Consider the following 27,440-nt stretch of genomic DNA (forward strand, 5'->3'; position numbering starts at 1 on the left):
GGGGGTTTTCCTGTCCAGTTCTTTCGCTGGTTGCATTGATCAGGCATTTTCAAAGGGTTAACGGACCGGTCAAGGCAGGACTATGGGGCGGGCTTCCCTTGTGGAAGCCGTTAGTGATGACTGCTGTAGTGACAGAGAAAGCCAGGTGTGTGGCCTAATTTCTTTGGACTCCCACATCGTCCTTATTCTGATGATCGTTTGTACTTCCCGGCTGCAGGACCGGTTCATGACGTATGGATAGACATACGAATTCATATTTTGATAACAACTGGACGCAATTAAAGGGCTCTGCACATCGTGAATGACTCCGATGAGGGGTATCTGAAGGTCACTGATGATCAGCGCCTGATGCACAACAACCATCGCGAATGCTGATGGCGATATGAATGGTTCGCTACAAGCTGTTAAGTTGCGTGAACGCTCGAATAATGATTTCCACAAGTATTAGCATGATGCCCGCGTGCCATTATTGGGCCATGTGTGCGGCTGTGGCGTGGCCCTACAGCCGAAGTGCTGCTGGCTCTGCGGGCTGACCTCCCTCTGTGACCCGCCCACGTGGCGACCTGGCCTGATCATCTGATTGGCCGCTCTGTTGCAGACGCTGTCGGCGCTGAACCCGTTTCGCCAGACGGACGCTGAGATACTGCAGGACACGGACCTGGCCGGCCCACTTTGCTTCTGTCTGGCATTCGGCGCCTTCCTTCTATTGGTGAGCCACCGCATTTGGGCCAGAGATTGACACAAAAACAGGAAGGTCCCTTCTCCATTGTGTGAAGGATGAATACATGTAGCATAGCTCCATTTAAGCGCATGCGTCGGCGAGCTAAGTTTTCATTAATTCATTCTCTTCTGTGCTAAGGGATGATTTATGCTTCTAGCTTTGCGACGCTTGTCATACCCACAGTGCTGCTGGTGCACGGTGAGAAAAACACCAGCCGTTTACGGTCTCTTGAATTGGAAGCCGGGATCCGCGTGCTGTTTTAATGGTTATCCCTCATAAAACGAAACTGTCATTCTCACTCTGCTGCTGGGGCCGCCGGCGCTGCTGGAGCACTGTTGAGACGGCCGAGGCAGCCGCCGCCGTACCGGTGTGGTCGGTTCGGCGGGCTCACCGGCGCCCGCGGCGCTTCTCCCAACGCCGGTCCCTCCGCTGTTGACCGACGGTGCGGCGCGCCCGGCCGGCCGTCGGTCAGCGCCGAGCCGAGCCAATACTGACAGAGGACGGCTGTGGACACAGCTGATAATTGGGCCGACGTGGGCAGCGGGGGTCGTCGGAGCTCCTCCGGCTTTGACAGAGACCGCCAGAGCTCCTCCGGCTCCAGCAGAAGCCACCGGAGCTCCTCTGGCTTTGTCAGGGACTGCCAGAGCTCCTCCAGCTCCGACAGGGGCCGTTGGAGCTTCGCTGGCTTCGTTATGGGCACTTCCGTGGCGTGAGCGCTAGTGGAAGGCACCGTCGATGGTGTCGTCGGGAAGAAACAGGCGTCAGACTCTGCCGCTCGCACTCAGATCTCGCATGGTGCTAATACTCCACTGGCCCTGACTTGGCTGCGGGCATTAAAGGGATTGTCCCACATTGGAATGGGGTTTTGAATTGAAATAGCCATTTTGAAGACCTTTCGGTGCTGTTCACAATCCTGCCCTTCTCAAGACCTAAGTCCCTTCAGTTCCTGAGTTACACGCCCGCGAAAGTGGGAAAATGTATATCGGAGAGGGTATTTCAAAGTCACTTTGGCATTCATGACGTCATAATAACGTAATTCAAATGTTATCATTCCATAAGCCAGCGGCGATCAAGGCCAAGAAAAATATAGCCGTCGAGGCGTTCCCGTCTGGCGTTCGTGAGGGCGATCTCCAGATGTAACGGCCGTCAATGGGCACTCAATCATTGTTGTGTGGAGTACGCTGACGTAATCAAGCCGTGACACATTGAGGAGCATCTTTCCTAAACAGAAAATTGTGCTGTCTAGAGCAGTTTGTCCACTTAAAACGCATACTTAAGGCTATAAGAAAGCTTGTTTCACCCTATCTGATGGCTGCTTCATCATCTTCAGATGTGAAACACTCCCTTTAAAGGTGGCGGTAGTATTATCGCTTCAGCTAGTTGGGATGGCAGTTGCCATGAAGATCATTGGCTGTCGATGAGAGTAAGGGCTGCATTCCACTGTGTCCGGTGCCGGCACTTTTCACAAGAACTCCCAATTAAAGCATGTTGTAGAATCTGCTGTCAGAGCGAGCTCTCTGCCGCGTGACGGTAGCGTTCCGCGGACAAAGGCGGAAAGGCGGAAACCCCACGGAAAGAGCGGATTCTACACTGGTTTGTGGGAAATCGATACGGAGGCCACGCATGCTCGGGACTTCGGCTGGTGCGCGGCCGTGCTGACGTCCGTCCACCCGTCTTTGCTAAACATTTGGCTTTATTAGTGGCGCCTCATATTTGTATGTGGGCCATGCTCCGGGAGGTTGAATGGGCCTGATGAAAAACGCCTCAATAGGCTTGATGGAGCAGGTTAAAATCAGTGCTCCTGCCACGTTTGGAAAAGGTCAGTTGATGTGAAAAGTATGGCACGCACGTAACGAAGTAGTATAAGCCATCGTCAGAATCAAAACTGTATTGTTTACTTGCAAGCCACGGTGCTTGTTATTTTCCACCAATTGATAAGGGACAACGATTATTAAGATGGAGCGTGAGTGATGCAGTGCTATTGTATTATGACTTTGTAGGTGAGACTAACGACCTTAAGTTTATCAGGAGTGATTAATTACATGAGATATCCAGCAATAATTGGGACATAATACGTGAATACCGGACGTGTCATGGCGGCGGTCATGTTGACTGGTCAAAATAATGGTGATGTATATAAATATATATATACATATATATATATATATATATATATATATATATATATATATATATATATATATATATATATATGAACAAGAATACCTGAATTTAAGGGTTTCCTTTCTTATATCGAGTGCCAGTACCAGGGAGTACCTTCTTTCTTATAAGGAGGACCAACCAGTGCGTCGTCCAAATGTCAGCAGCCTGTGCGTTTTTACGGGCCTGTCGACTGGTCTCCGCGCGGAGGACCAGCGCTCTCCATCACTGCTCCGATGGCGGCCGGCAGTGCCGACTGCCTCGACGCTTCGACCAGACCTGGCGGCGCCGCCGCCTGTTAATTTTGTTTGCGACCGGCGCGCGGTGCCGGAGCCGATCAGGCGCCGTCTCGGCCTGATTTTACCACCTGTCGTAAAGGGCGCGGCGCGGGCCGAGAGCGGCGCCGCTGCCCCAATCGACGCCGCCTCCGAAAGCGAGCAATCAGCTGGTGTGGAGGCGGCGCGCCGGCGGCGGCCGAGACGGCGCGGGCCGACGGCCGTGCCGTCTGCCCGGCCCGTCGCCTGGGGCCGCGTGACGGTCCACAGACGCGCAGCGACGCGCCTCTGCCGTCGCTGAGCTCACAGGAGGAGACGCCTCGCGAGAGCGGGAGCCTCTGTCAATATCGCAGCGTGCATCACGGGTGAGGACATGTGCCAGTGCGCAGAGCAGAGAAGAGTTGCCCGGCCGACGCCAGGACTGGCGCACGGGTGATAGGTGTCGATGTCGCAGTCCTCTTGATTATCAGGAGGACTGTCGGATAAGGAGGCACTCATGCCCATGTCTCAGCAGGAATTGCTGCTTATGAAGCGTTTGCTGGTGTCTTAGTGAAGCTCTTAGTTGAGGATCCGCCTTTTTCGTGTAATGAGTGGGCCCTTGAGTTACTGTCTGTTCCCGAGACCTGTCAGGCTATGATCACGGCTCAGCTATTCTTGAAAATGATTAGGTGATTTATTCTTACACTGTTTTAATCTGCAATGGAACTGTCAAGATAAAGAGACCTTCTCGCGGTCCGCTCAATGTTGACTGGGCCACGCCAACAAGGAACTCGGGCGGACATAGTACGAACGTTCGCAGCCTCTGCAGGTGCGCGGTATGGGCGAGTTCCTCAGTCTCTGCAAATGGGCGGTATGGGCGAGTTCGTCAGTCTCTGCGGTTGAGCGCTATCGGCGAGTTCGTCAGTGTCTGCAAGGGGGCGGTATAGGCGAGTTCGTCAGCCTCTGCAGGTGGGCGGTATGAGCGAGTTCGTCAGCCTTTTGGTATGGACAGTGTAGTCTGGCTCATGGGCTGCGGAGTTTATGATGTCTTGACGGCGCGCCAGCGCCGGTGGTCGGTGACAGGCGCATCTCGGTCCGACTCTGTGGTAGGCTCAGGTGTGCCTTCCAGATGAGTGGTGTACTGAGGCGGAGCAGGTGTGCCTACCATCTGTGTGGTGTACTGAGGCCGGGTGAAGTGCGCTCAATCTGAGACGCGGCTTAGCTCCTTCCGGTCTTGTAGACTGGAGCAGAACAGTCTTCATTTAGTTACAGTAAGTCACTCACGGGACTTACTGCAACTAAATGAGGATTGGGAGGTGTTTTGGTCTCAAACTTTTCAGAATATTCATCGACTTCTTGTCCTGTGACTCCTTTTAAATACTTCGAACTCCGAAATGGGGGGGACCTTCCGCGATAAGGAAGTTTGCGGTCTTGCCGGATGGAAAACAAGTTCATTTTGCGTTATACGTGCATCCTAGGTTGCAGTGACATGTACGTGCCGCTAGGAATTTGGAAGAAGCACACGCTGGGGAAACCTTTTTTTGTGCGCGGTTTGAACCCGAGCGTTTAACTGTTCGAAGTTCAGTTAAACGAATATTGTTGTTCAGTCCCTTTTAGCCAAGTGTTTACAGCGAAGAGAGCTTTTTGCGATGCACTCAGGCAGTGTATGACCCGCGATTACCGACCCATTGTCAGCCCGGTTTCTGCTGTGAAGCCTTTCCAAGAACGAAATCTAGTGCATAAGTTGAGCAAAATATTGATAAACACTGGCCGGTCATCTAGAATAGAAGTTCGAATTTTATTTGAACACTGGTGCATCACCTGTAGCTCGGTTGAACACGTTGTAGTCACGTTAGCTTAGCTAGAGATGTTAGCTTTTCGTACGAATATCACCACAAGCTTGAACACGTGGGATCGGAAACTGCTGTTCTAAGATAGCGGTTATATGGTTGCGGAGGTGAGGCTTTGTGCGGAGAAACTTGAGGGCGGCATGTCGGAGCAGAGTCGAAAATCTAGCAACGCATGCTGACTGGATTGCGATTTCGATTGTGATTTCCTCACGTGAAGCTGATGTTTTCCATGACACTCGCTATTTTTAAGGTTTAATTTTTTCTTAGAAAATTAGCCGCAGCTAGGTGCCTATCGTTACAAAGGACTGTTTTGTTCTGCATCTGCATTTTGAACAGCACATTGTGAACAACCTCACGGATAAGCCGGCGTTGTGTGGTATTTCTTGGCTTTATGCCCTAAAGGCATACGTGGAGTTCATTTTCTCGTGCCCGAAAGGCATGAGTAAATGGACTCCACGTGCCTCTGCTCCGCTCCCCTCCCCAGCAGGACGGCAGGAGCTGCAGGATGTGAGCACCCCGCCCCTTAGCCTGCATGCTTGGCTAATGACTATTGTTTGCCACACGCTTGTTTTACATACAGGGTTTATTTGGCTCCCTATCGAACGTCTTTATATTTCCGATGACGCATACTAGATGGCGGGCGTGTGGGTGTCTGTGCATAGGCTGCACCGCATCACACTTAAGCATAACGGGCTTATGAAGTCGCTACTCGCTGCCCGACTGGCTTATCAGCGTCCGGCGGCGACCAAGTCGTCGCCCAATATCCGACACCCGGCACGACAATAAGCGTATATCCGTGTGCATCTATTTTTTCACTGGTCTCGGTCACGGTTTCATTGGTTTTACTGGTCACCGTCTCCTGCGCCGAGGACGACGTCCGAAGGTGTTCGTCGATGGCCGGAGATGGGCACGTGAACTCACGTGAGTGCGGCGTGGGTCAGGCCTAACTCGCTGCCTCCAAGCTTGAGTCGATATTTCGGCTGCCTCGCCATATTTTGTTAGGAATGGCGGCTCTCCAGACGACGGCCACGCAACGGCGCATGACGACGCGAATGACGCGTATCAGCTACTACTTTCCGGACGGCGCATGAGTTACTTTCGACTTCTTTAATAACATGGGAAGTTTATAGCCTCATATTGTACAAGACCACAAAGAGCCGAGCACTCGGCTGTACGGTACTCTGCCAGCCGGTGCTGACCAAAGCCCAGTTTCAGTACAAGGCTTTTGGGTAGTGCTTGATAACTTGTCCTAGCTGCCTTGCAGCGGAGCATAGAGTACAGTCCATTAAGATTACGTGGAAAAAATAACATAGTACTTAAGAGCCGCGTTGTGCCAGTGCCTACCATGTCTCTAGGTTGTTTGCCGATTTTACCGTCAAAATTGTTTATGTTCGCGAACACTGCCTGTTTTAAGTTTAATGAACGAATGGTGCACATTTATGGTGGTTTTGAGCTGAAATAGCTATCTTGCAGTCCTCCAAACGATGATCACAACCATGACCTGAAGATGTGTTTGTCATTATTGTAGCCGTCACGTGACCAGGAAGTCTTATGTCACTAGGAGTCACAACACCGACGGCTAGGCCGCCATTCAACGTTTCCGGTCGATGAAGTACGAGAGGTGACGTCATTCGGAGCTTGACGTCATGATAGTTAATATATCCCTTCAAAAAGAAATATTATTCCAGAACTTTGTTTCCCAAGCAGCATGACTTAATGGCACGGCCAACTTAACAGCAGAGGCCAAATGGCGTGGCCAAGCACAAACTGCTACCCTTTGTGTGTAATAGCATTATTTGTGTGTGTGTGTGTGTGTGTGTGTGTGTGTGTGTGTGTGTGTGTGTGTGTGTGTGTGTGTGTGTGTGTGTGTGTGTGTGTGCGTGTGCGTGCGTGCGTGCGTGCGTGCGTGCGTGCGTGCGTGCGTGCGTATGTGTATAGTGTACTATTTGTGTGCATTGTAAGTGCGTATCACCGGTGTGGTTAATCCTTCAAGCAGTGAGAAGGCACATCAGGGTGAACGATAGACCACCAACAATACATGGCACATCAGGGTGAACCATAGATCACCAACAACACCTAGCACTGTGCACGCTGAATACTGATAGTTCTCGGCGCTGAAGGAGGCCCTTCCTCTGCACACAGGATGTAGATCATGCATGATGTCTGTCATGCTTATGTGTTTCTTCACGCGCTGGTGTGGCGTTACATGCACGGAAACTCTATTTTCAGCGACGCATCGTGCATGCTCGCAGGGATGGCGCCACCGGGAAGCGCTTTCGAGTCTCCCTGAGCTTGTGAACAAGAGACGTATGCCGCCGTGTTCTGACCACACGCGGCCGGTCGCTGTCGTCGAGGGCGCCGCTCGGACCAGCCCCCCCCCCCCCCCCCCTCGTCTCCCGGCGCCCGTCCCCAGCCCGGCTTTTCCGCGGCGCTTTAGGTTCCGTCAGCAGCAGCGGCGGCGGCGGTGAATAAGTCATTGTCTTGTTCTCTAAGCCGAGAACAAACGGTCGGCCGACAGGGGAGGGGGCGGGGCACCAGCCTCGCCACGGCCGGCTGTCGCCCGAGTCGCGAGCACACGGTGGCGCGCGGCCGTGTTTTAGCGCGTGTCCCGTCGACGGCTGGGCGACGGCGTGCTCGTTAACGGAGCGCTGGCACTCATTCGGCTGATTGTGATGCACCGGCACGTTAAAACGGCTGCTCTCGGGGGTGGGGACCTGCAGGGCGACCCGGCCAGCGGTGTATCGAGCTGGCGGGAGCCTGCAGAGCGGCCCGGCTGGCTGCGTCTCGAGCTGGTGGGAGCCTGCATAGTGGTCCGGCTGGTCCCCGGCTGATGAGAGCCTGCAGAGGGGTCCGTCTGATCTCGGGCTGGTAGGAGCCTGCAGAGCGACCCGACTGTGTCGCGAGCTGGTGGGATGCCTGCAAAGTGGCCCGGCTGGCTGCGTCTCGAGCTGGTGGGAGCCTGCAAAGCGGCCCGGCTGGCTGTGTCTCGAGCTGGTGGGAGCCTGCAGAGTGGCCCGGCTGGCAGTGTCTCGAGCTGGTGGGAGCCTGCCAGAGCAGCCCGACTGTGTCTCGAGCTGGTGGGAGCCCGCAGAGCGACCCGACTGTGTCTCGAGCTGGCGAGAGCCCGCAGAGCGACCCGATGTGTCTCGAGCTGGTGTGAGCCTGAGAGAGCCCGACTGTGTCTCGAGCTGGCGGGAGCCCGCAGAGCGACCCGACTGTGTACCGAGCTGGCAGGAGTCCGCAGAGCGGCCCGGCCGCCAGGGCAGCCCGGCCTTAGTGCCCCCGCCAGCGATGGGCCGGCGCCGCGCCATCTGTTTACCCCGCCGTAGATTATGTGCCTCGCCGTTTGGAACGGGCTTATGAGATTATGGGGAACTCATTCGGGAATGACATGCACGTTATGAAAGCATAAATTATTTTGTTTTGAAGCTGCCTTAACATTGGGCACTGCCATCGGGGTATATTATGCGTCTGATAACTTGCCTGTGACAGCCTGCGTTAAAAGTCACGTTCGTTTAATAGAGCCTCTGCCTGATATGGCCGACTTAGCATGTGGAACATTTTTACCATATGGTAATGGAATAACAGCGATATTTCACCATTTCCTTTGTTTTTCTTCCTGTTCGAAACAGATCGCCCATGCCACCACATCAAACTAAACAGCTTTTTTGAGGCATGGTGAGTGCTGCGTGTTCCAAACACAGATGCCGCTCTGAAACAAAACGCTGAAACCCGGATGCGTCGCTCCGTCGCTTTCATAAAATTAAATGATATCTGACTCCATTCAGCGAAGGTCTTCATATAACTGTTGACTTTCTGCGAAACTTTCCCGGACGTTTCTCTCGTCGCTGATACGTTCCCTGAATCTCAGACGTTGGAGTGGTGAGGGTGGTGTTGGGAGACCGGGGTCGCCGCCGGTCCGGAGGCGTCGCGTGGACGGCCGGTGACGTACCGCCCCCGTCACGCAGTCAACTGACGGTCGTCTGTCAGTGTCGTGCTCGGCAGGTGCCGCGGCCCGGACGTCGGGCAGGGGACAGTGACTGTGTGCCGGCCGGCTCCCTGCGGACGTCACCATAAGTCGACATGTTCCGCGCACTGGCAGGCAACGGATCCGCAGAGCCTGTCTGGCCTTACGCTGGGACGCACTCGGTCGGCGCCAGTGGCCCCGTCCTCCAGACCCCTCCCCTGGCGATTCGCAGAGCCCGTCGGGCCTGACGCTGGGACGGGATCGGTCGGTCTCCTGTGACCCCTGTCCCTCAGACCCCTCCCTCGCTACCATGTGTCCGCCCGTAAGCTTTCGGCGCGTGCGGAGCCAAGTGATGCTTCTGGTATCTGCCGTTTTCGGCGTCTGCATCGCATGTTTGTCCGTGTGAGGTCCCTTTGTCCGTGGTCTTCCTGTGATGGCCGCTCCGTTTGTCGTTCCTGAAGCTGGCTTCTCAGCCGTCTCTGGTTCTTCATTGGCGCGTGCCTCCTCTTTCCGTACCCACCAGGGGACTGGCTCCTGTGTTTGTCAAACTCATTATTTTCCCTCTGTTCGTCAGGGGCCTGGTGGTGGTCACCTCAGCGTACATCACTTGGATTCACCGTGATGATTGCATATGTGGCAGCCCGTTAACTGACCCTGCATCTGCAGGGATCGGTGTCAGGGACACCTATGTCTGTGGGGATCAGCGTCAGGAACCTGTGTATCTGCGGGTATTAGCGTCAGGAATACTTGTATCTGCGGGGATCGGCGTCAGGAACCCCTGTATCTCCGGGGATGGGCGTCAGGAACCCCTGCATCCCCGGGGATGGCCGTCAGGAACACCTGCACCGCTTGAGACTCCGCACTGGCGCCGTCTTCTGTGTCGGCGGAGCCCGGTGGCTTGGCCGCTTCTGTCACGCCTGCTCTGATCGGTCCCAGCTAACGAGAGGCGGCGGCGGCGGCGGCGGCGACGGTGGCGCCCCGGGGGCCGCTCGTGCTGCGCCCCTCTGATTGAGACAATCAGGCGGCCGCTGTCGACCGACCGTGCGCCGCCTGCCAACTTTGACAGGCGGACACACAGACCGATTCTAAACGGTCGTCGTCGCCGGCTCGCGCGAGAAAACGGCACAGGACTGGAGGTAGTGGTGTCGTCTCGATGCACCGGAAAACGGAGGGTTATGTTATGGTGTGCCCAGCGCGTCTAAACAGGCTTATGGGGGCTGCCTCCACGCCTACGCATATGAACGAATAGTTGCGTGGCGCTGTTTGTGATTTTTGAAAGGGCACATGGATGCCTCAACTTGTCTACAATATGCTTAAGATTCCTTCCGTTTGATTCTGCACACAGAAGGCATGGTTAAACCTCACTACAACCGTAGAGCTTCCTGCCAAGCGTAACATGCTCTCGTCGCGTGCCTTGCTCCCTCCGTGTAAAGTGAGGTACTTACCTGAACAATTTTATGTTGGTTTCTGGAAAGCATCTGGCTTGCGGCTGTGCGTGGACGGAAACTTTCGCACTACTTTTGCTTCCCGTGGGTTGTTGTGGACATCAGCCTAACATGTCTGTTGGGCATGGACACGTCTGGTTCATGGATGCGGTTTCTGTCAAGATGGCAAGCATTTCTGATGTTTCATGAACATGACTTGTGCCGTCCTTAAGCGGAAGCCATTGTAAGCGAAACACGCATCGCTTCAACTTACTCAATGGAACAGATGGACGGACCATTATAAATTTATTTCAAATGGTTGGAGGGAATGGGCTTAGTTTAGAGCGTTTGGAAGCGAATCTTTTACACCCTCTCCAAGCAAAGTACCCAAGGTAGGCTGGTGCATCGGATAATTTTACTTCCCGCATTTTTCGCCACCTAAGACTGTGGAGTGTTTCCCGTTTGGTGCCGAGCCACGACGCGATCACCCGGTCCAGGACGACACGGTCACCCGGACCAGGACGACCCCTCGCCAACGGCCAGCTGATCTGTTCGTGTCCAAAACCATGTGCTCGCTCTGAAACTCTTATCCAGCGCTGTTGGATTATGACAGCATCATCTCGACCTACGGCCAGGCTCACGGCACACCGGCATAGTAAACTGTGTGTTTCAAGCTTGTAGCTTGTCAGCTGGACACTTTTTAAACCCGCTCCAGTCGGCGCATCGCTTCGTGTTGTTGCCAGGCGGGAAAAGGTTCTTTTGCCACCAAGCAGCGTTAGTGGACTCGGTGCGTGCCAGATGGGCATGCTGGCCCGACACGCTGTGGGACCGGTGTATCCAATATTTTTCTCGAAAAATGACACATTTTGATGACACTTTTGGGCTCTCATTATTTGTTGTCGTAATTCCGGTTTCCCATGTTTGACTAGGTTGAACTTCCGCTGATTTTGGTTCGTTTTGGCGCTGGGAACATTTCGGACATCACGGCACCTTTTGTTAAGGGATTTTGACACACTAAGTAGTGGATGGACACCGGACACCGGACACCGGCCCGACAGACCGCACCACTGGCGGATGGGCGCCGGACACCGGACACCGGCCCGACAGACCACACCACTGGTGGATGGGCGCCGGACAACGGACACCAGACACCGGACACCGGCCCGACAGACTACACCACTGGTGGATGGGCGCCGGACACCGAACACCGGACACCGGACACCGGCCCGACAGACCATACCACTGGCGGATGGGCGCCGGACACCGAACACCGGCCCGGCAGACCGCACCACTGGTCGATGGGCGCCGCACTTGCGTGGCAAACCGCACCACTGGCATCACTGGCTGCCTAAAAGCAACTCGTTTTTTTGTCGGAGGGTTGGAGAGGCATGCAGCGGTGGGGCGGATCCGTCCGCGCAATATGGACCGTTATGACAAATGGGAATAGCCGGGCGGCAGCCGTCGCCGCCGCCGGTGGTACGTCCTTTTAGCGGATTATGGTGTCGTGTGGCGTCGGCGTGCGGCTGAGATGGCGTGCGGGCGTGCGGCGCATGGTCGGCGGGCGTGCAGCGGTTGGCCAGGCTCCTGTCGGCCTCCTTTTGCCACCTCGATCGTGTCACACATTCGCCAAGTCCCGTAATGCTTGACTTTGCTCCGTCTGACGCCTGGGCTGGAACTCATAGACGAGGAATAGGCATGGAAATCGGGTTTGTGTTTTCTGGTGAAGTTGAAGCTGGTGGACGACTTGTCGCTGCGGAGGGAATGCGATGACTGTGGAGGAGTAACTGGCGCTGACGCTTGCTGTCTTCGGTGCCCGGCTCCCGCTCTCCGGGACTCCTGTCCGTGTCTGCTCCCCCAAAGAAGGCAAGCGCATGTCACCCACTAGCTAAATTGTGTTATCTTGGTCTACCGATCAACCCAGAAAAAGCTGGTACACTATTTTAGATAAATGGAGGTGTTGCCTCATGGCTTAAAACAGGCTAAACGGATGTGTTACTTGTGGGTCAAAATTTTGTAACTTTTGGGCCACGATAAATGGGTATTAGAACGATAGATAGGGCATACGCTTCTCTGCTCCAGGCTGGCGGACATGTGGCGTGCACTGTTTGACGTCATCGTGCGGATGTTTCTATCAGCTGGTCCACGTCATCGCGGCCGTGAATGGATATCGTCACTACCGCAAAACGCCCAACTCTTCTACGTTCCGTCGCAAAAGTCTTCCACGAGAGCTTCGCTCATGATGATTTTGTCAGCTCCAGGCGCCTCTCGGACCGGGTAGCTCCGCCGCCTCCAACACAGACTGGCGCGGTCGCTGTGTTTTCTCGATGCTTGTCCAGCCGTCTGCCGTCCGGCCTTGCCTTCGGCGGTCGCCGCCGTCGTGCCGCCGGTGCCGGCGCCGGTGCCGCGTCTTGTGACGTCGGCGCCGGCCCAGCTCTGCCCACCGGTGCTGGCCGTATCGACGCACGTCGGGACCGACTCTCACGGGGCGCGTGCGGCGGCGGCGGCGGCCGGCCGCCCGGGCCACGTCGCGGGCAGCAGTCGCCTCCCAATTGCCGGTCGTTCCGGCGGCGGCGGCGACGATCGGCGGCGGCGGAGCGCCGCCGGCGCCGCTTCAAACGACGGCGAACAAGTGGCCGCGGCCAGAGACCCGATTGGCTGGCCCGTCTACGCGCTGCGCCTGACGGGGCGGCAAGATGCTCGGATTGGGGGGGAGGGGGGGGGGGGGGGGTAAGGTCGTTTGGTGGGTGGAATTGGGTTGGTGATCCCGACAGTGTTTTGCGACTTTCTGCTCGACCGTCAGATGTAGGTTGATGAGGCGTTTGCCTCTATTATCCGATCCCAGGGTCGGTCGATCTCAGTTTTTTTTCCCGCGCGATTCGAGCGGACGCCAGTCCGTTAGGGTTGAGCTATGTTGTGTACAGGCGGCGGTGGATGTGACGGGATCGGTGGGCGATCTGAGTCATCGGTGCCTTCCTGCCAAACGGAATGGAACTGCGCCCGCCCGTGATCGATCAGCGTCGGTCCGTGTCGTCATCGGCCGTGTCGAGGGCCGGGTCGCTCCCCCACCAGGCCTCCCGCCCACGTTCTCGCGCACCCTGACCCACTAACCTCATGACCCAGTGGCCAGACCACCCGCGTTGATACTCTTCTCGTCGGCACTGACCGGGCCGTGTCTGTTTGGGTTACGGCGGAGCGGTTGCGGCGGCCGGTCCGGAAATTAACGCCGCCCGCGGCGGCGCCCGGCCACGGAAATTACCCCCCAAATGGATGAGCGACGCTGTCGCGCTCGTCCTCCGCCGCCCGAATATAAATACCATGCGATTGTGCGGCGCCGGCGGCGGCGACGCGCGCGTATCGATTTTAATCAGCGTCGCTGAGCGTGTTGTGGTGTCGGTCGCGATGACCGGTCGTGCCGGCGACGGCGGGGCGCTCTGTCCGGTGCTGAGCACGGTAAACAAGGCGACGGTGAGCCGGGGACGCGCCGGCCGCCGGCCGCCGGACAGGCGGCGATATCGGGCAGGCGGGCGGCGAAATTGACGAACTCAGCGGCGACCAGGTACTTATCAAGTACCGTAATGTGGACTGCGCTCCAGCCAAGCTCGCGTTACATTCGATTAGAGTGGATGCCATACTGTAATAGCGGCTGGTGGGGTGCCGATAGTGTAGTGGTCATCTGCGTTAAAGGGAATGCTCCACATTTAAAGATACGGAAGCAGGTATCGGGTATGATAAAGTAGGCTCACTTATAATTATTGGTATTATTTTTAGTTGAAAAGACCGCTCCAGATAATACAATTTGTTATGTTTATTGGCTATCCTTTTTATACGTCATTGTTTGATTGCGCCATCTCACCCTGCACAACACTGATTGAGGGCCAATTGACAGTCCCTATACCTGGAAATGGTGCTCACAGATGCCAGATATAAACGACTCAATAATTCTAGTTTACGTGGCCTTGATCACCGCACGGCTAAGGAAATGACAGGCTTTGAATGACGTTACTTTGGTGTCATGAATGCCTAGGTGACCTTGAAATAGTTCCACGAACTACGCTGCACATCTTCGCAGGCGTGTGGCTCAGAAACTAGATGGTTCTTGGTCTTAAGAAGGGAACGGCTATGAACTGCACCGAATGATCTTCAAGATGGCTATTTCAGCTAAAAAAACAACAACAAAATGTGGAACACTCTCGTTTACCACGAGGTGTCTGAGAGACCAGTGGTACGTGGTTCTGTTCCCCCCGGTGTCCGCCTTTTCTGCCAGGGTGAGATGCGGACAACGCCATAAAGCCTCAGAAGCTGAGTGTGTCGTAAAAGCTCGATAACGACGACAGTAGCGGCTGGCGTAATGATAACGACGACGGTAGCGGCTGGCGTAATGATAACGCCTCCGCCGCGTTGTCTTTTGGCCTTTATAAGAAGCGATGCGAAGAGGGGTGTTGTTAGATGGGGAGGGGGGGGGGGAACGTCGGGAGAGCAGATTCACGTTACCAACGCGCCGCGTTTTTCCTTTTTCAAGCCTCTGGTAAGCGGCATGAGTGCCTCTATCCCAAACCTGATGGGGAACTTATGCGCCGTATGCCCATCCCGTGCTTACCGTGAACTCGCTGCATTTAGAGGCCTACAACTCTTTGCAAACTTATTCTGGTCATTACCGCCTATTTATGTGATTCCCTTCTGTGGGAATTTCTATCAAATAAGACAATGACCTCATATTCATCTCGACCACGAACGGCCGATTGATGCTCGTTTTATACCAGACTGTGGGACTGGTTTATTGTATACCAGTCAGTGTGCCTTGTTTGTTCGGTGCTGACCAGTAGGCTTGGTTTCCTCGCTCGAGTCGTCTCCGAGGGTGATGGGGGCTTTACGGCGCACTCATGTGCTGAGGCTATATGGCGTCACCTGCCTCTCACATGGACAGGATGGGCGGGCGCGCGTCGAACAGTTCCTGGAAGAACTGGGAGCCTTAGAGGCACTTGAAACAGAGGCGTTTGAAATGTGTAAGGCCATGTTCAGCAGAACCGATGCAATACATGACGTTTGCAACAATATCTTTTGCTGCGGCAGCGGAGCAGATCGTGCCATGTTGTTGTTGCGGCTCGCACATTTGTGACGTTTGCGGTGGTGATCCGTATGTATCTTTTCGTCGATGATAACGCCTTGACCATGCCGATCTTAAGGCCGGTTCACACCGGCCCCATAATGGTCACGGACCACCACAACGCATTATTCTCTAGACGAATATATATGCGCAAAGCCTCCAGCCGAAGTTGAAATCTGGTAACTTCCGGATGATCTGGCCTCCCCCGTAACAAATCCGCAAGATTACGGATCGAGTTGAAAATTCCCAACTATTGATGGAGTACGGATGGGATTGTCGTGGTGTTGGAGGTGCGAAGGAAATGAAATATGTACTTTGTGGTGCGAGCTATTGACGAGGAAGACTGGCTTCTCCTGATGTATTTGGACGCGAAGAATGAGAACCACAGGAGAACGTGTGCGCGAGAGCCATTGTTACGACGCGGGATGCAGGGGGAGTTCATCATATCACAACGATCGCACATTTTATTTGGAATGTAGGCACGAACCGCATGTTTACATAGGAAATATGTATAATCTTTTCATAGAGCAATGCATATTTTGGCTGAAAACAACCACTGTAATCTTGGTAGAAAGGGCAATGCTTAAGCTCGTTCACATCTGTATGCTTGAACCTGAAATATAGCCGCGACGCATCTGCGGCGTGCGGTGCGCGGTCCGACATGAATTTCGCGGCTTACACTCGGTCAGCACTGTTTCGGAAACGCGGAGGGGGCTACTTCCACCTTTGCGCATGCGCAGTTTTTGGGCTCCTCCCTCCATTGCGGACGGGCTTCTTTCCAGAGGCGCTGGGGAGTCGTTACGGAGCCGTTGTGAACGGGGCTCTGGTTGTCACACATAGTCCCGGTGTGCGCCCCTCGAAGCATATGAGGCGTTGGTGTCGATCGGCCCTGTGGCTGGCTGTCTTTCTCTGTCACCATGAGGCTGACCATGACTAGGTCAGCCATCGGTCCCCGCGTCCGTTGGTGGAGTGATTGTATGCCGACCTCTCCTGTCATGGACCACCGATGCTGATCGCTCTCCATCCTCCGGCCTGCGTGATGTTGAATTGCTGGGATTTGTCATGCTTCCTGGGCTTCCTCCTACATGCAGGGATAGCTGCATCTGGTCGTGTTTCGGATATCTCGGCGTCACCCTTTTCAAACGTGGTTACACAGCTGCTCCTTTTTCCAAGACAAAAATTATGTTCTATGTCAATGCTCTATAGCCGTTAATTTTCGGCTGTATGCCGTCGGGAACGACAGTTAAAGTACTCCTCCCAACCGTTAAAGTGCGCCTTAGTGAGTGTTGTGTTTATTTCATCTGTGATAACCATGATCAGGCATTCATATCAGGCATTCACTAGTATCATTTCCGGGGGTCCTAAATATGACCAGGCAGGTGCGACGCTGAAGGTCTGAAATAACCAATCACTAGTGTCGTTCTCCTTTTTTCGTGATACGGCATCTATACCGCCTCTCCCCACTTTCCAACTGTATGCTCACGGCGGCTACCCCACATTGGCCTGCTGTGCGTATCACTGTCTGCAGGAAAACGCTTTAACATGGCTTAAAACTACTTACACCTGATAAGTATGCGTTGGCAACTTGATTATACAAGTGATATGTTATACATACATGTTGTCAGTGTGGAAAAATCCCAGAGCATTTCATGACATTTTACATTTTGAATGAAAACGGTAGCCCTACTACGTCTTTCCTGGAACATGTTCGAAACAACTAATTCGAACAATGAACAATGAACATGTTTATTGTTGTTCAAAAAGCGTGTTCCAAACAATGAACGTCAAAGACCAACTTGTTTGAGTCGTCGAAACATCTATTGTCGGTAGCCGCGTCTTCACCAGCTGGTGATCAGGGAGCTTGCACGTTCGTCTTCTAATGTCCTGTAGCCGTCCTTGCCCCCGGCGGCGCGGCCGACTGCTCCTGCACTGTACAACCGACCGTCTCCGGCGCAGCACAACCAGCCGTTCTGCTGCTGTCCAGCACTCAACGACCGCCGCTTGTTCCGCCAGATGTTCATTTGCCGCGTGGTTCATGCTAATTTACTCCGATCTTCTAAATTGGGGCGAGCGAATTTAATGAGACCGCCTTATTACCACTCGCAGTGGTGCCGACCCTAGAGGCGACCAGAACCAGAAAGGCGGCCTGCGTGGAATTGCACCTGACTGCGCAGAAAAGACGGCCTGCTCTGCATGTAGGAGAGGGCGCCGCGCCCTGTCAACTCTCGGCCGCATGTAGAGGAGGACACCGCGCCCTGTCAACTCTCGGTCGCATGTAGAGGAGGGCAACGCGCCGTGGCAACTCTCGGCTGCATGTAGAGGGTGCCGCGCAGTCGCAACTCTCGACCGCATGTAGAGGAGGGCACCGCGCCGTGACAACTCCCGGTTGCATGTAGAGGGTGTCGCGCAGTGTCAACTCTCGGTCGCATGTAGAGGAGGGCACCGCGCCGTGTCAATCCTCGGCCGCATGTAGAGGAGGGCGCCGCGTCGTGTCAACTCTCGACCGCATGTAAAGGAGGGCGCCGCGTCGTGTCAACTCTCGACCGCATGTAGAGGAGGGCGCCGCGTCGTGTCAACTCTCGACCGCATGTAGAGAAGGGCACCGCGCTGTGCCAACCCTCGGTCGCATGTAGAGGAGGGCGCCGCGCCGTGTCAACTCTCGATCGCATGTAGAGGAGGGCACCGCGCCGTGGCAACTCTCGGTCGCATGTAGAGGAGGGCGCCTTTGTCACGTCTCGGACGCACGTGGAAGAGGACGCCGCGCCCGACCAGTCGGGCACGCAGATTTCAGGCGACGCTCCATTCCCGTCCAGAAAAATCCCTCAATGAATAGATAAGTCCGTTAAAATGTGAAGGGCGCTCTGTTGGGAGCGGAGCTGGCAGCGCGTCCGCCGCTGTTTTTATCGGCGTCGGGGTGCCGTGGCCGAGTGGCGCCGCCGGCGCCGCCCCAGCTCGTTCAAAGCCCGCTCGCCGTCGTCGGGTCTCCTCAGCGCCGTGCGTGGCCTCATCCGCGCACGTTGATAAGCGAGTCGGAACGTTCACGTAAAATGGTGTGTCGGGGTCGCGCAGCGTAGTATGTTAATTAGGAGCTCGAAACCGGAAACCTTCCACCTATCTGGGGCCGGCGACTTTGCACGGGCGTCGGAAAGTCGGAGAGCGGCGCTTTGTTGCGGCGCCGTCAGCCGGTGGAGCGGCCGGCAACGGGAACAGGCCCGTCTGCGGCGGCCGTCAGGGGGACCCAGCCCGTCTGCGGCGGCCGTCAGGGGGACCCGGCCCGTCTGCGGGGTCGTTAGTGGAACCCGGCCCGTCTGCGGCGGCCGGCAGCGGGATCCGGCCCATCTACAGCGGCCGGCAGCGGGACCCGGCCCATCTGCGGCGGCCGAGGCCAGATCGTCTGAGCTGCAGCTGATGGCTGCGGTACGATAGCTAGGCAGGGCTGCCGTAGCTCCAGCCGACTCGGGCAGTTGGGAAGGGAGGGGAGACGGCCCGCGCTGGAGCCGGCGGAACGGTTTTCAGTTTGTTTGTCCATCCCGGTTTGTGGTTTGTCGTCCCTCTTTGTGGACGTGACCGTGGCGCGGCCGTCAGTGACGTCACTGTTCCTCGATCCTAGGTCGGACGGCGAGTGGCCCCGCTGGTTCAGCAGCCGCTCGACCGTGGTGCAGTCCTTGTAGTGGTTGGATTGAAGCAGTTGGGAACTCCATATTAGATAGATTCGTTGGGTCTTCTAAGCATGAACTATCGCACAGCATATTGTACATAAAATCGTATAAATACCGTATCTAAAACAGCGTATGAAATACCGTATGTGCACTATTTCTGTCAAACACTGTTGACCATAACCCGGCTCTTGTTGTAGCACATCTGTTGGTGAAAGGAGGCCGTTCTAGCGCTTTTCCGTGTCGTTATTTGCCGAACCGTTGTTTTTTCCTGGAGTGTGCCTCTTCGCCTTCATTTTTGTTGACTTCGAGACTTACCCGCATAATTCGTTTTTCTTGTTATGCACAACCCTGTAAATCATGCCTGGTAAATTTATTTGAAACCACCTGCTGCGCTCCGCCTGGTAGGAAGGCTCTGCACATAGACTTTTGGATATAAACTACGAGCCAGACTGCTGACCAACCCTCGCCCCGGCTGGTAGACAATACCCTGACCCGGTCATTGGTGACACCATTGGTCCTCTTTTCCAGACGGGCAAGCTGCATTTCGGCTACATCTACGGCATCGGCATGATGGGCTGCGTTGCCATGTACTTCCTGCTCAACCTCATGTCGATGCAGGGCGTCAGCATGGGCGTCGTCGTCTCCGTGCTGGGTTACTGCCTGCTGCCTATGGTGGTGCTCTCCGGAGTCTCCATCGTCCTTTCGCTTCAGTGAGTGGGGATTCTCACCGGGTGTGGAGGATTGCCTCAGGCGAGGGCGGAGACGTGCAGAAGGATAAGCCCTCTGGCAGATCACCGCAAATTTGTGTAGTCGCTAGTTCGCATTCAAGCCTAGTTGATGACACGCTGGAACATGTGAAACAGGCTTAGTTTCGCGAAGTGAATTGCGGGGCGTATTTGGGAGAAATGGTTAAATACCACCACAATGCCGAAAGAGCGTGCTGTTTGCTGAATCTGGCTCACTTTCTTCTCCAATGTTCGGGATGGGCAATCGACAATTAAAGCCCTGATGTGCAATAGCAATGAAATATCGAAATGAAATTATTGACAGTGTTCACTCAAAGTACGCAAACTACAGAAGTAGCCATCTGCCATACAGATCTGGTCATCTCACTTGTCAGATGAGCGGCGCACGCGGCCCCAGTCCCGACTTTTGTAGATGCGATGTTCGCCATCGGATTAATCGTCGCCTTTGCTGGGAGGGTCTGCCGGTTGGCAAGAGGCCTTTCATAACGGGCGCCGACACCTCGTGTGGTTAGCCCATTACTGGCGAACGGTGGCACCGGGTGCCGTCCCCCCCCCCCCCCCTATCTGTCGCCTATGCCAGTCCCGGTGACCGCACGGCACCGCATCGCTGATCCTGATGACGCCACCGGTGCCGACGTAACGTCACTGCCAGCGGCGGAGCAGCCGCCGGCGCCGGCCGCTAACAGGACGCATAATCAGCCGGCCGCCGACTTCGGTGCCGCCCGCCATCCTGGGACGCGACTAATGAGTGCCGCTCTCGGCCCGCCCGTTCGTCTTCGTTAGCGCCGAATCAAAGCGCTGTTTTTCGCCGCCGCCGTTGCCTTCGCCGCGTCCTAAATGACGTTCTTATACGCGAGAATTGGATCAAGGCAGTCATAACCGCGATGCATCCGGACAGCAGCGGTGCATGGGCTGCCGCAGCACTCGCCTATGCTCCATTAGTAGGGCATCTGTTGCGAGGGCACTGGGAGGAGCACTGTCGCGAGTGGATGGCGGGACGCTGTTGGCTGTCGGGCCGGCCGCGGCGGCAGTGGCAGCTGCTCCCAGTGGCCGCCGTCCTGCTCCGAGCCGCAGGGCTGGCGGCGCGCCGCCGTCCCGGGATTCAGCGGGCTGACGACCTGCAATCAGCAGGTGGCTCGTGCGCGGGCTGCCGGCCGTCTTCCGCGAACGTGGCCGGCGGCGCGCGGCCGGATGTGCCGCAGGTCGCGGCGTGCTGACCTTCAGCGGCGGCCCGCGCTGCCATATGAGCCGGCCGGCGGCCCGGCGGCCAGCATCGGATTCGTTCACCGAACCGGCTGGACGGAACGGCCTCTGCGACGGACTGGTGGATGGCTGTCTGGCTGAGATTCCCCGGGGCATGGCGAGATTCCCCGGGGCATGGCGAGATTCCCCGGGGCATGGCGAGATGGACTTGGGGAACACTGGTGGATGACTGTCTGGCTGAGATTCCCCGGGACATGGCGAGATGGACTTGGGGAACACTGGTGGATGACTGTCTGGCTGAGATTCCCCGGGGCATGGCGAGATGGACTTGGGGAACACCGGTGGAGGGCGGCTCTGATGCAAACATGCCGACGGACATGGAGATTCGTGTCTGAAACTGTCATGATGTCCTTGCAGTCGGTTATCATTGAAAACCAGCTAAAACGTAAACATTTATAATATAATGGTGTTGGTATCTTTGTGCATCATTATTGTTGGGTTGCCCGTAGTCATGGTGTCAACATCTGAGGAGGGTGAAAGACAAGCGGCGCGAGGGGATCAGTGCGCTGCCTGCTGCGGTGGCGTGACAATGTCAGCCGTCCGCTGTGGTGGCGTGACAATGTCAGCCGTCCACTGCGGTGGCGTGACGATATCAGCTGTTCGCTGCGGACAGCTGCCAATGCCAGCCGGCCGCTGTCAGTCATCAGACCAGCTGTCTGCCCTGGCACCGGCCATGGCGGTCAGGCGAGTGCCGATTCCAGCGGGCCCAGAGGGATGGCGGATCACCCTGTCCCCCGTCGAGACAGTCGACTGACCTATCCATTAGTCAGAGCCGCTGCTAATCGCATGACCGTGGCAGCTCGCCGGCCGTTGTGAGTGATGTGCCCCTCCGACTCACGCGACGTTGTGTGACCTCTCCAAGCCTTGGGTAAGGTCATGCTCCTCTGACCCGGTCGGTTATTGCGGTGCGACGGCGACCTTGCAGAAGTGCAGAACCGACTTCCGGCCAGCAACGGCTGCACGTTCTGCTACGTCCGCTACGTTTGCCGCTACGGCTGCCCGTCCTGCTACGGTGCAGCGTGTTGCCGGGTCTAGTTCCGGGTCGCTGTTTAATGACGGCAGACTGAGATATTTGTCTACTAGGAGCTCAGTTTACAGCGTGTTTGGCTTTGGTGTTGGGTCGACCTTTTGTGTTAGTGCCAGATTCGTAATTTGACTTCGCTATATTACATTAGTAACCTCCGGGTACACTTGGTCGTTTTTGTCTCTGGTCATCGCGCTGCATATCGGTTGCTAGAAACGCAAAAATGGCGAAGAAAATGGCTCCATACGGTTCTTAAAGCGGCATCGGGCAGAGACGGCTATGATTCGTGAACGTCACACAATAATTAGCGACCGGCCTGCCCCGACGTGGTTCGGCGTTTAAAGAGGGCATATCTACTTTTGTGCTTTTCGCGCATTGCTAAATTAGACGCGTCTGATTTGATCGCCAATGCCAGTCTTTTTCGAAATCTCTCAAAAAAGCGCAGAATTTCTTTTTGAAGAGCCTCTCCTGAGGCAGAAATTTAATGGGGCTCCGTGCTTATTGCTATGAAAGTAATTCTTTTCGTTTACTTTGTTTTTTTAACGCGTGTGCTCTATATTGTTTGTAATGGAAAAATTCCTTAAAGTTATTGTGCAATAAGTTCTAGGAGGCATGGAGCACTCTTTAAAGGGAAGCAGATATACAAAGATGATGCTATCATAGCCCGAGTTAAACGGAACGCTACGTTATGGTGTTGATGTCCCCCTCTGGTGTCAAGCACAGTGACACCAGTGTGCAATGACACCACAAATATGCTCTTCAGTGCGTCATCGCGCGATGGCATCCTGGAACGTCTGTATAACGTTGAGATGCTGTCAAACTGGCCGTGCGAAGTTGCTACCCTAGCACTCACCTGTAGTACTTCAATGTCCCTAGAGGTGGCCGTGGTAGTGCTGGAGGTAATTCCTCAGCCACATATTGTTATGTCCTCGTGTTGTGGCCCGTTCTCGTGCTATTCTGGCATATTGATTCGTGAGTTAAGGTGTTTACTTGCATTCACATGCTCGGTTATGGCGCTATTCTTGGGTTATTGGATTGTAAATCTCATTTCCGTCATAAACAATGATAATGCCCAGCTTCTTGTATTATGCAGCATAAGACGTGATTCGCAGTAGTTTCAAATTTGTACCGCCTGCACAACATTGGTCGAGAGCGAACTGCCATCCGTCATTCTGAAAATTGTGTTCACGATCGCCAGATATGAATGACTCGTCGATTGTAATATTGAATCGATTGTCGATTGCCCGTGAACGCCGTATGGCCAGTGCGGTGACAGAATAAGAATGTCGTCTCTATGACGTCATACATGCCTGGACGACCTTGCAGTAGTTTGCACGAAAACGGCTGCAATCTTCTCGGGCGTTTAGCTCAGAAACTAGATGGTACTAGGTTTGAATCAATTCAGCGCTGTAAACTGCACCGAATGATCTTCACGATGATCATTTCACTTCAAACCCCCTTATAAATGTGAACTCCCCTTTTAACACAACAGAAAGGGTGTTCTTGTGTTTTCGGTCTTAAGTTACAGAACCGGAGATTTGGTCGTGAGGAAAAAATTGAGGAAAAGGGGAAACCGCGAAGATCGATCGCTTTCCAACATACGGGTATTGGGGATCGCTGGACTATCTGCTGGCTCTGGCGGCCCCAAGGCTGGTTGCGGCTAGCTGAGTTTGGGGTCGGTGGCTATCCCACCTCTGGCACCTTTGGCAGCCGGCCAGTTGGCCGTCGATTTTGTGACCAGCTAATCGATGATGACGTTGTATGGCCCCAGAACAGTTTTTACTTTTGAGCGTGGAACGGAAAATGTAAAAGTTTAAAAATTGATGCCCCGAGTTCTGGGTAAATTTTCCAAAGGTATGACAGATCTTCATAATTTTTCCGAGGCCTTACCCAACACTGCATTAACGATATCCAGGGAGTCGCTTAGGTAACCTCTCGTAACCCTGTAACATTGGTAAGTCGTGCTAAAATAAACAGCAAGAGTCGTAACAATCATGTTCTTTCACTCTCTGGTGAATAATGAATTGTTTCAGGCCCAGTTTTGTATTTTCTCCTTACACGTAGCAATCTTTAGATGGCGTTAAATTCCATGTTTGTGTTTACCTCACACGTAATCTTTAACAAGTTGTTAAAAACAGCTGAAAAACAGCACTTGTGTAATACTTTTATCGCCTGGTAGGAATCTGTGATCAAAGCAGAATGGTTCACAGAGTAGATTTATGCATCTTAGGTACACGATCCGAAGCGTCCAGAGCACGGTCCAGAGCATGTCAGATCCACGGTCCAAAGCATCTCAGATCCACAGTCTGAAGCATCTCAGATCCGTCCTCCAATGCCTTGAAAGTGCATTTGAACAGCTCCTCAACCTTGTCACGTCCGTTTAGCCCCCCCCCCCCCCCCTCAGTGGCTGGTTGATCGACCGACGGCCGGCCTGAAACGAACCTAAACGCCTCTTATTTCTGAGCTTTAGAAATTTCAACTCACCCCAAAGCTGACATCATCGTTGTGTTTACCTTTGAAAACTTGCTCGGGTCGGCCTTTTTTACGAAATTGTGTGGACAGCCCGTGTTATTTGATACGTGTTACGTTAGACTGCATAAAACGGAATAACGGTACGATACGCACGGCGCGATTTCTTGAGTTCACCAGAGATGAAACGCATTGCAGTAGCGAGGGCGCCACCTTGGAACAGCAACTAACAAAATTAACCAAAGGCGTTCTGTTGTAGATGTGATGTCATATAGCGGATAAAGAGGCAATTTTGGCGCCTGATTGAACCCGAGGCGACGTGTCCTGGGCTTATCACGCTCGGCCACTCGTGCCTGCGGGCAGTTTGGTTTGGTTTGGTTGCGTTTAGAGCCATTTCGTCCAGCAAAAATCATTCCAGGGGTGTGGGAGGAGAGAGGGAGATGAGGGATGGGTAAGACTGCAGGCGTCTAACAGCCCTCCGGTTAGAGGTGCGACGTCCTAGGTCCTCCTCTAAGGCACCCGCACAAGGATGTTTATTTGGGCCCCATCCCAGCTCCCGCCCCTCATGCGGGAGCTGGGGCTGAGGTCCCATCAGGGCAAGCTTAGCTTGTGGCTGATGGCCCCAGGCTACTCAGAGATGTTTGTGCGTTGCTGAGCAGGCGAGTATTTTTGTACAACAGTGTTCCGTCTTTTGGGGATCCACGACACACGCAGGTTTCTCAGACGCGCATTTTGATCACTGTATTACCGGTAACCTAGACCACTTTTCTCAGCTGTTACTGTTTCTACTGTTGCTACTTCTGTAATTTGATCAGCTGCGTCGGTCAGTCCGCTGACGTCCTTTGTTTAGCTGTCTGAGCCGACAGTGTTGGTCAGTTCGCTGATGTCTTTTGTCTATCCGTCTGAGCCGCCAGTGTCGGTCAGTCTGCTGACGTCCTTTGTCTAACTGTCTGAGCCGACAGTGTTGGTCAGTCCGCTGATGTCCTTTGTCCAACCGTCTGAGCCGCCAGCGTCGGTCAGTTCGCAGACGTCCTTTGTGTAATTGTCTGAGCCGCCAGTGTCGGTCAGTCCGCTGGCGTCCTTTGCCAAACTGTCGGAGCACGCCAGTGTCGATCAGTCTGCTGACGTCCTTTGTGTAATTGTCTGAGCCGCCAGTGTCGATCAGTCCGGCGACGTCGTTTGTGTACCTCTGAGCACGCCGGTGTCCAGGCGCATCATTAGCTACGTCTGCCTCCCTTCGGCAGGCATTCAGGCACCACTTCCTACAGAACACGGACGCACTTTTAGCGGCGTAGCGTGTGTTTCATTGCAGCTCCTTTCGTTACCGCCTGCCGCGTTCCACAGTAACGCATTATCTTCATAAGAGCGATGAGTCCGTCGCTACATGCACGCCCTGTGACAGCCTGGTTACATGAGCGCGTCGTGTGCCGCCCAGACCGCACCGCCGGCCTCTGCGGCACGGCGGCCATCACACCGCCGCACCTGCGTTGCAGGGGCACGGTGGGGATGCTGCTGGCCGGACTGACGATCCTCTGGTGCAGCCTCTCCGCCTCGAAGCTGTTCGTGACGGCGCTGGTCATGGACCACCAGCAGCCGCTGGTCGGCTACCCGTGCGCCCTGCTTTACGGCGTATTCGCGCTGCTCACCATCTTCTGAAGCGGCGGGCGCCACCCGCCCGCTGCCGGGGTCGGTGGGTTGCGCCGCCGCGCACCATGCCGTTGCGGCGCGGCCGTCTGGCTCGTCAGCTGCTGATGGTGGACGTCTTTCGCGTCATTCATGCACGACGCCCACCGCCCTGAGCACGCGCTGTGCCGCCAGCGTGGATGCTGACGCTGATACGGACCCATCTGTGCGGTAGTACATTGGAAGGGATGTTGTACAGCGTATTGGCGCTCCTGTAAGGACAGCACTCGGTGAACTTGGTGTCGGTGAATTGCAGAGCTTTGTGATTGGCAGACACAAAACTGACTTTGAGCCTAATAAAGAGTGTCTGTTGAGAACCGTGTCAGGTGTTTCTGTGAAGGGGGTGGGAGAACGTCGGAGAGGTACGTCCGCACTGCAGATGGAACACGTGACCCGAGACCTGATGTGGCCTGTGTTGATGTCATGTAGTGTTACGGCAGGCTCGTTACAATGCGCAGCGAAATTGCTGTTCATCGCTATTTTGTTACGAATGCAATTGTGTTTGTGCAACTGCATCGTTCACGCATCGTAACCCTGTCCCGACGTAACCCTCTCCCGAGAGCCTTACAGCCCCGGCCTCTGAGGTTTTTATCGAATAACTTGGTATCCATTGAAGATATTGTGCTGATTTGTTTTCAGCAGCTGACAATGACATTTTTACACGTCCGGCAATTTTTCAACACTTCTGTCCGAATGCGTCATCAGCTGTGATCTTTCAGTGAAGCTCATGTCAGTCGATTTTTCGCACAATGCTGGCAATTTGGACGTGTTGCTTGTTTTCTTTATAAATGTAACTCATTTCGACATCCGTGATATCCGGCCTGTTGTACCGAGTGAGGGGCCAGGTTAACAGAGGTCAGGCTACGTCGAGCATGTCAATGAGACAGCGGAAAGGCCCTATGTCAGCGAGAGGCCCAAAACCGGACGAGGGGCCCTCCGCACTGTTTAAACCAGGGGCCAACAAGTCGCATTGGTGTTTCAATGGCAATAATTGGACTGCTTATACCGGTAAGGGATCCTTTTGCGTCAGTAAGGCCCCCTGCGTGGATCCGGATGATGATGATGCACATGTCAGACGCCGCTGTTAGTGGGCCTGCCGCACCAGGGAGAGAACCA

The 27,440-nt window shown here is 54.7% G+C and overlaps 1 protein-coding gene across 1 annotated transcript; it reads left to right on the plus strand.

Moving 5' to 3' along the window:
* Window positions 1-82: 82 nt before the first annotated feature.
* On the plus strand, window positions 83-26,646 carry LOC119092330 (protein YIPF5). Its single transcript, XM_037215295.1, has 4 exons — window positions 83-109; window positions 599-709; window positions 19,668-19,849; window positions 26,135-26,646. The coding sequence occupies exons 1-4, from the start codon at window positions 83-85 to the stop codon at window positions 26,295-26,297; spliced, it is 483 nt and encodes a 160-aa protein (XP_037071190.1). The 3' UTR covers window positions 26,298-26,646.
* The last annotated feature ends 794 nt before the right edge of the window (window positions 26,647-27,440 follow it).

The sequence above is a fragment of the Pollicipes pollicipes genome, unplaced genomic scaffold (genome assembly GCF_011947565.3).
Source record: "Pollicipes pollicipes isolate AB1234 unplaced genomic scaffold, Ppol_2.1 Scaffold_3447;HRSCAF=4054_pilon_pilon_pilon, whole genome shotgun sequence".
Taxonomy (NCBI): domain Eukaryota; kingdom Metazoa; phylum Arthropoda; class Thecostraca; order Pollicipedomorpha; family Pollicipedidae; genus Pollicipes; species Pollicipes pollicipes.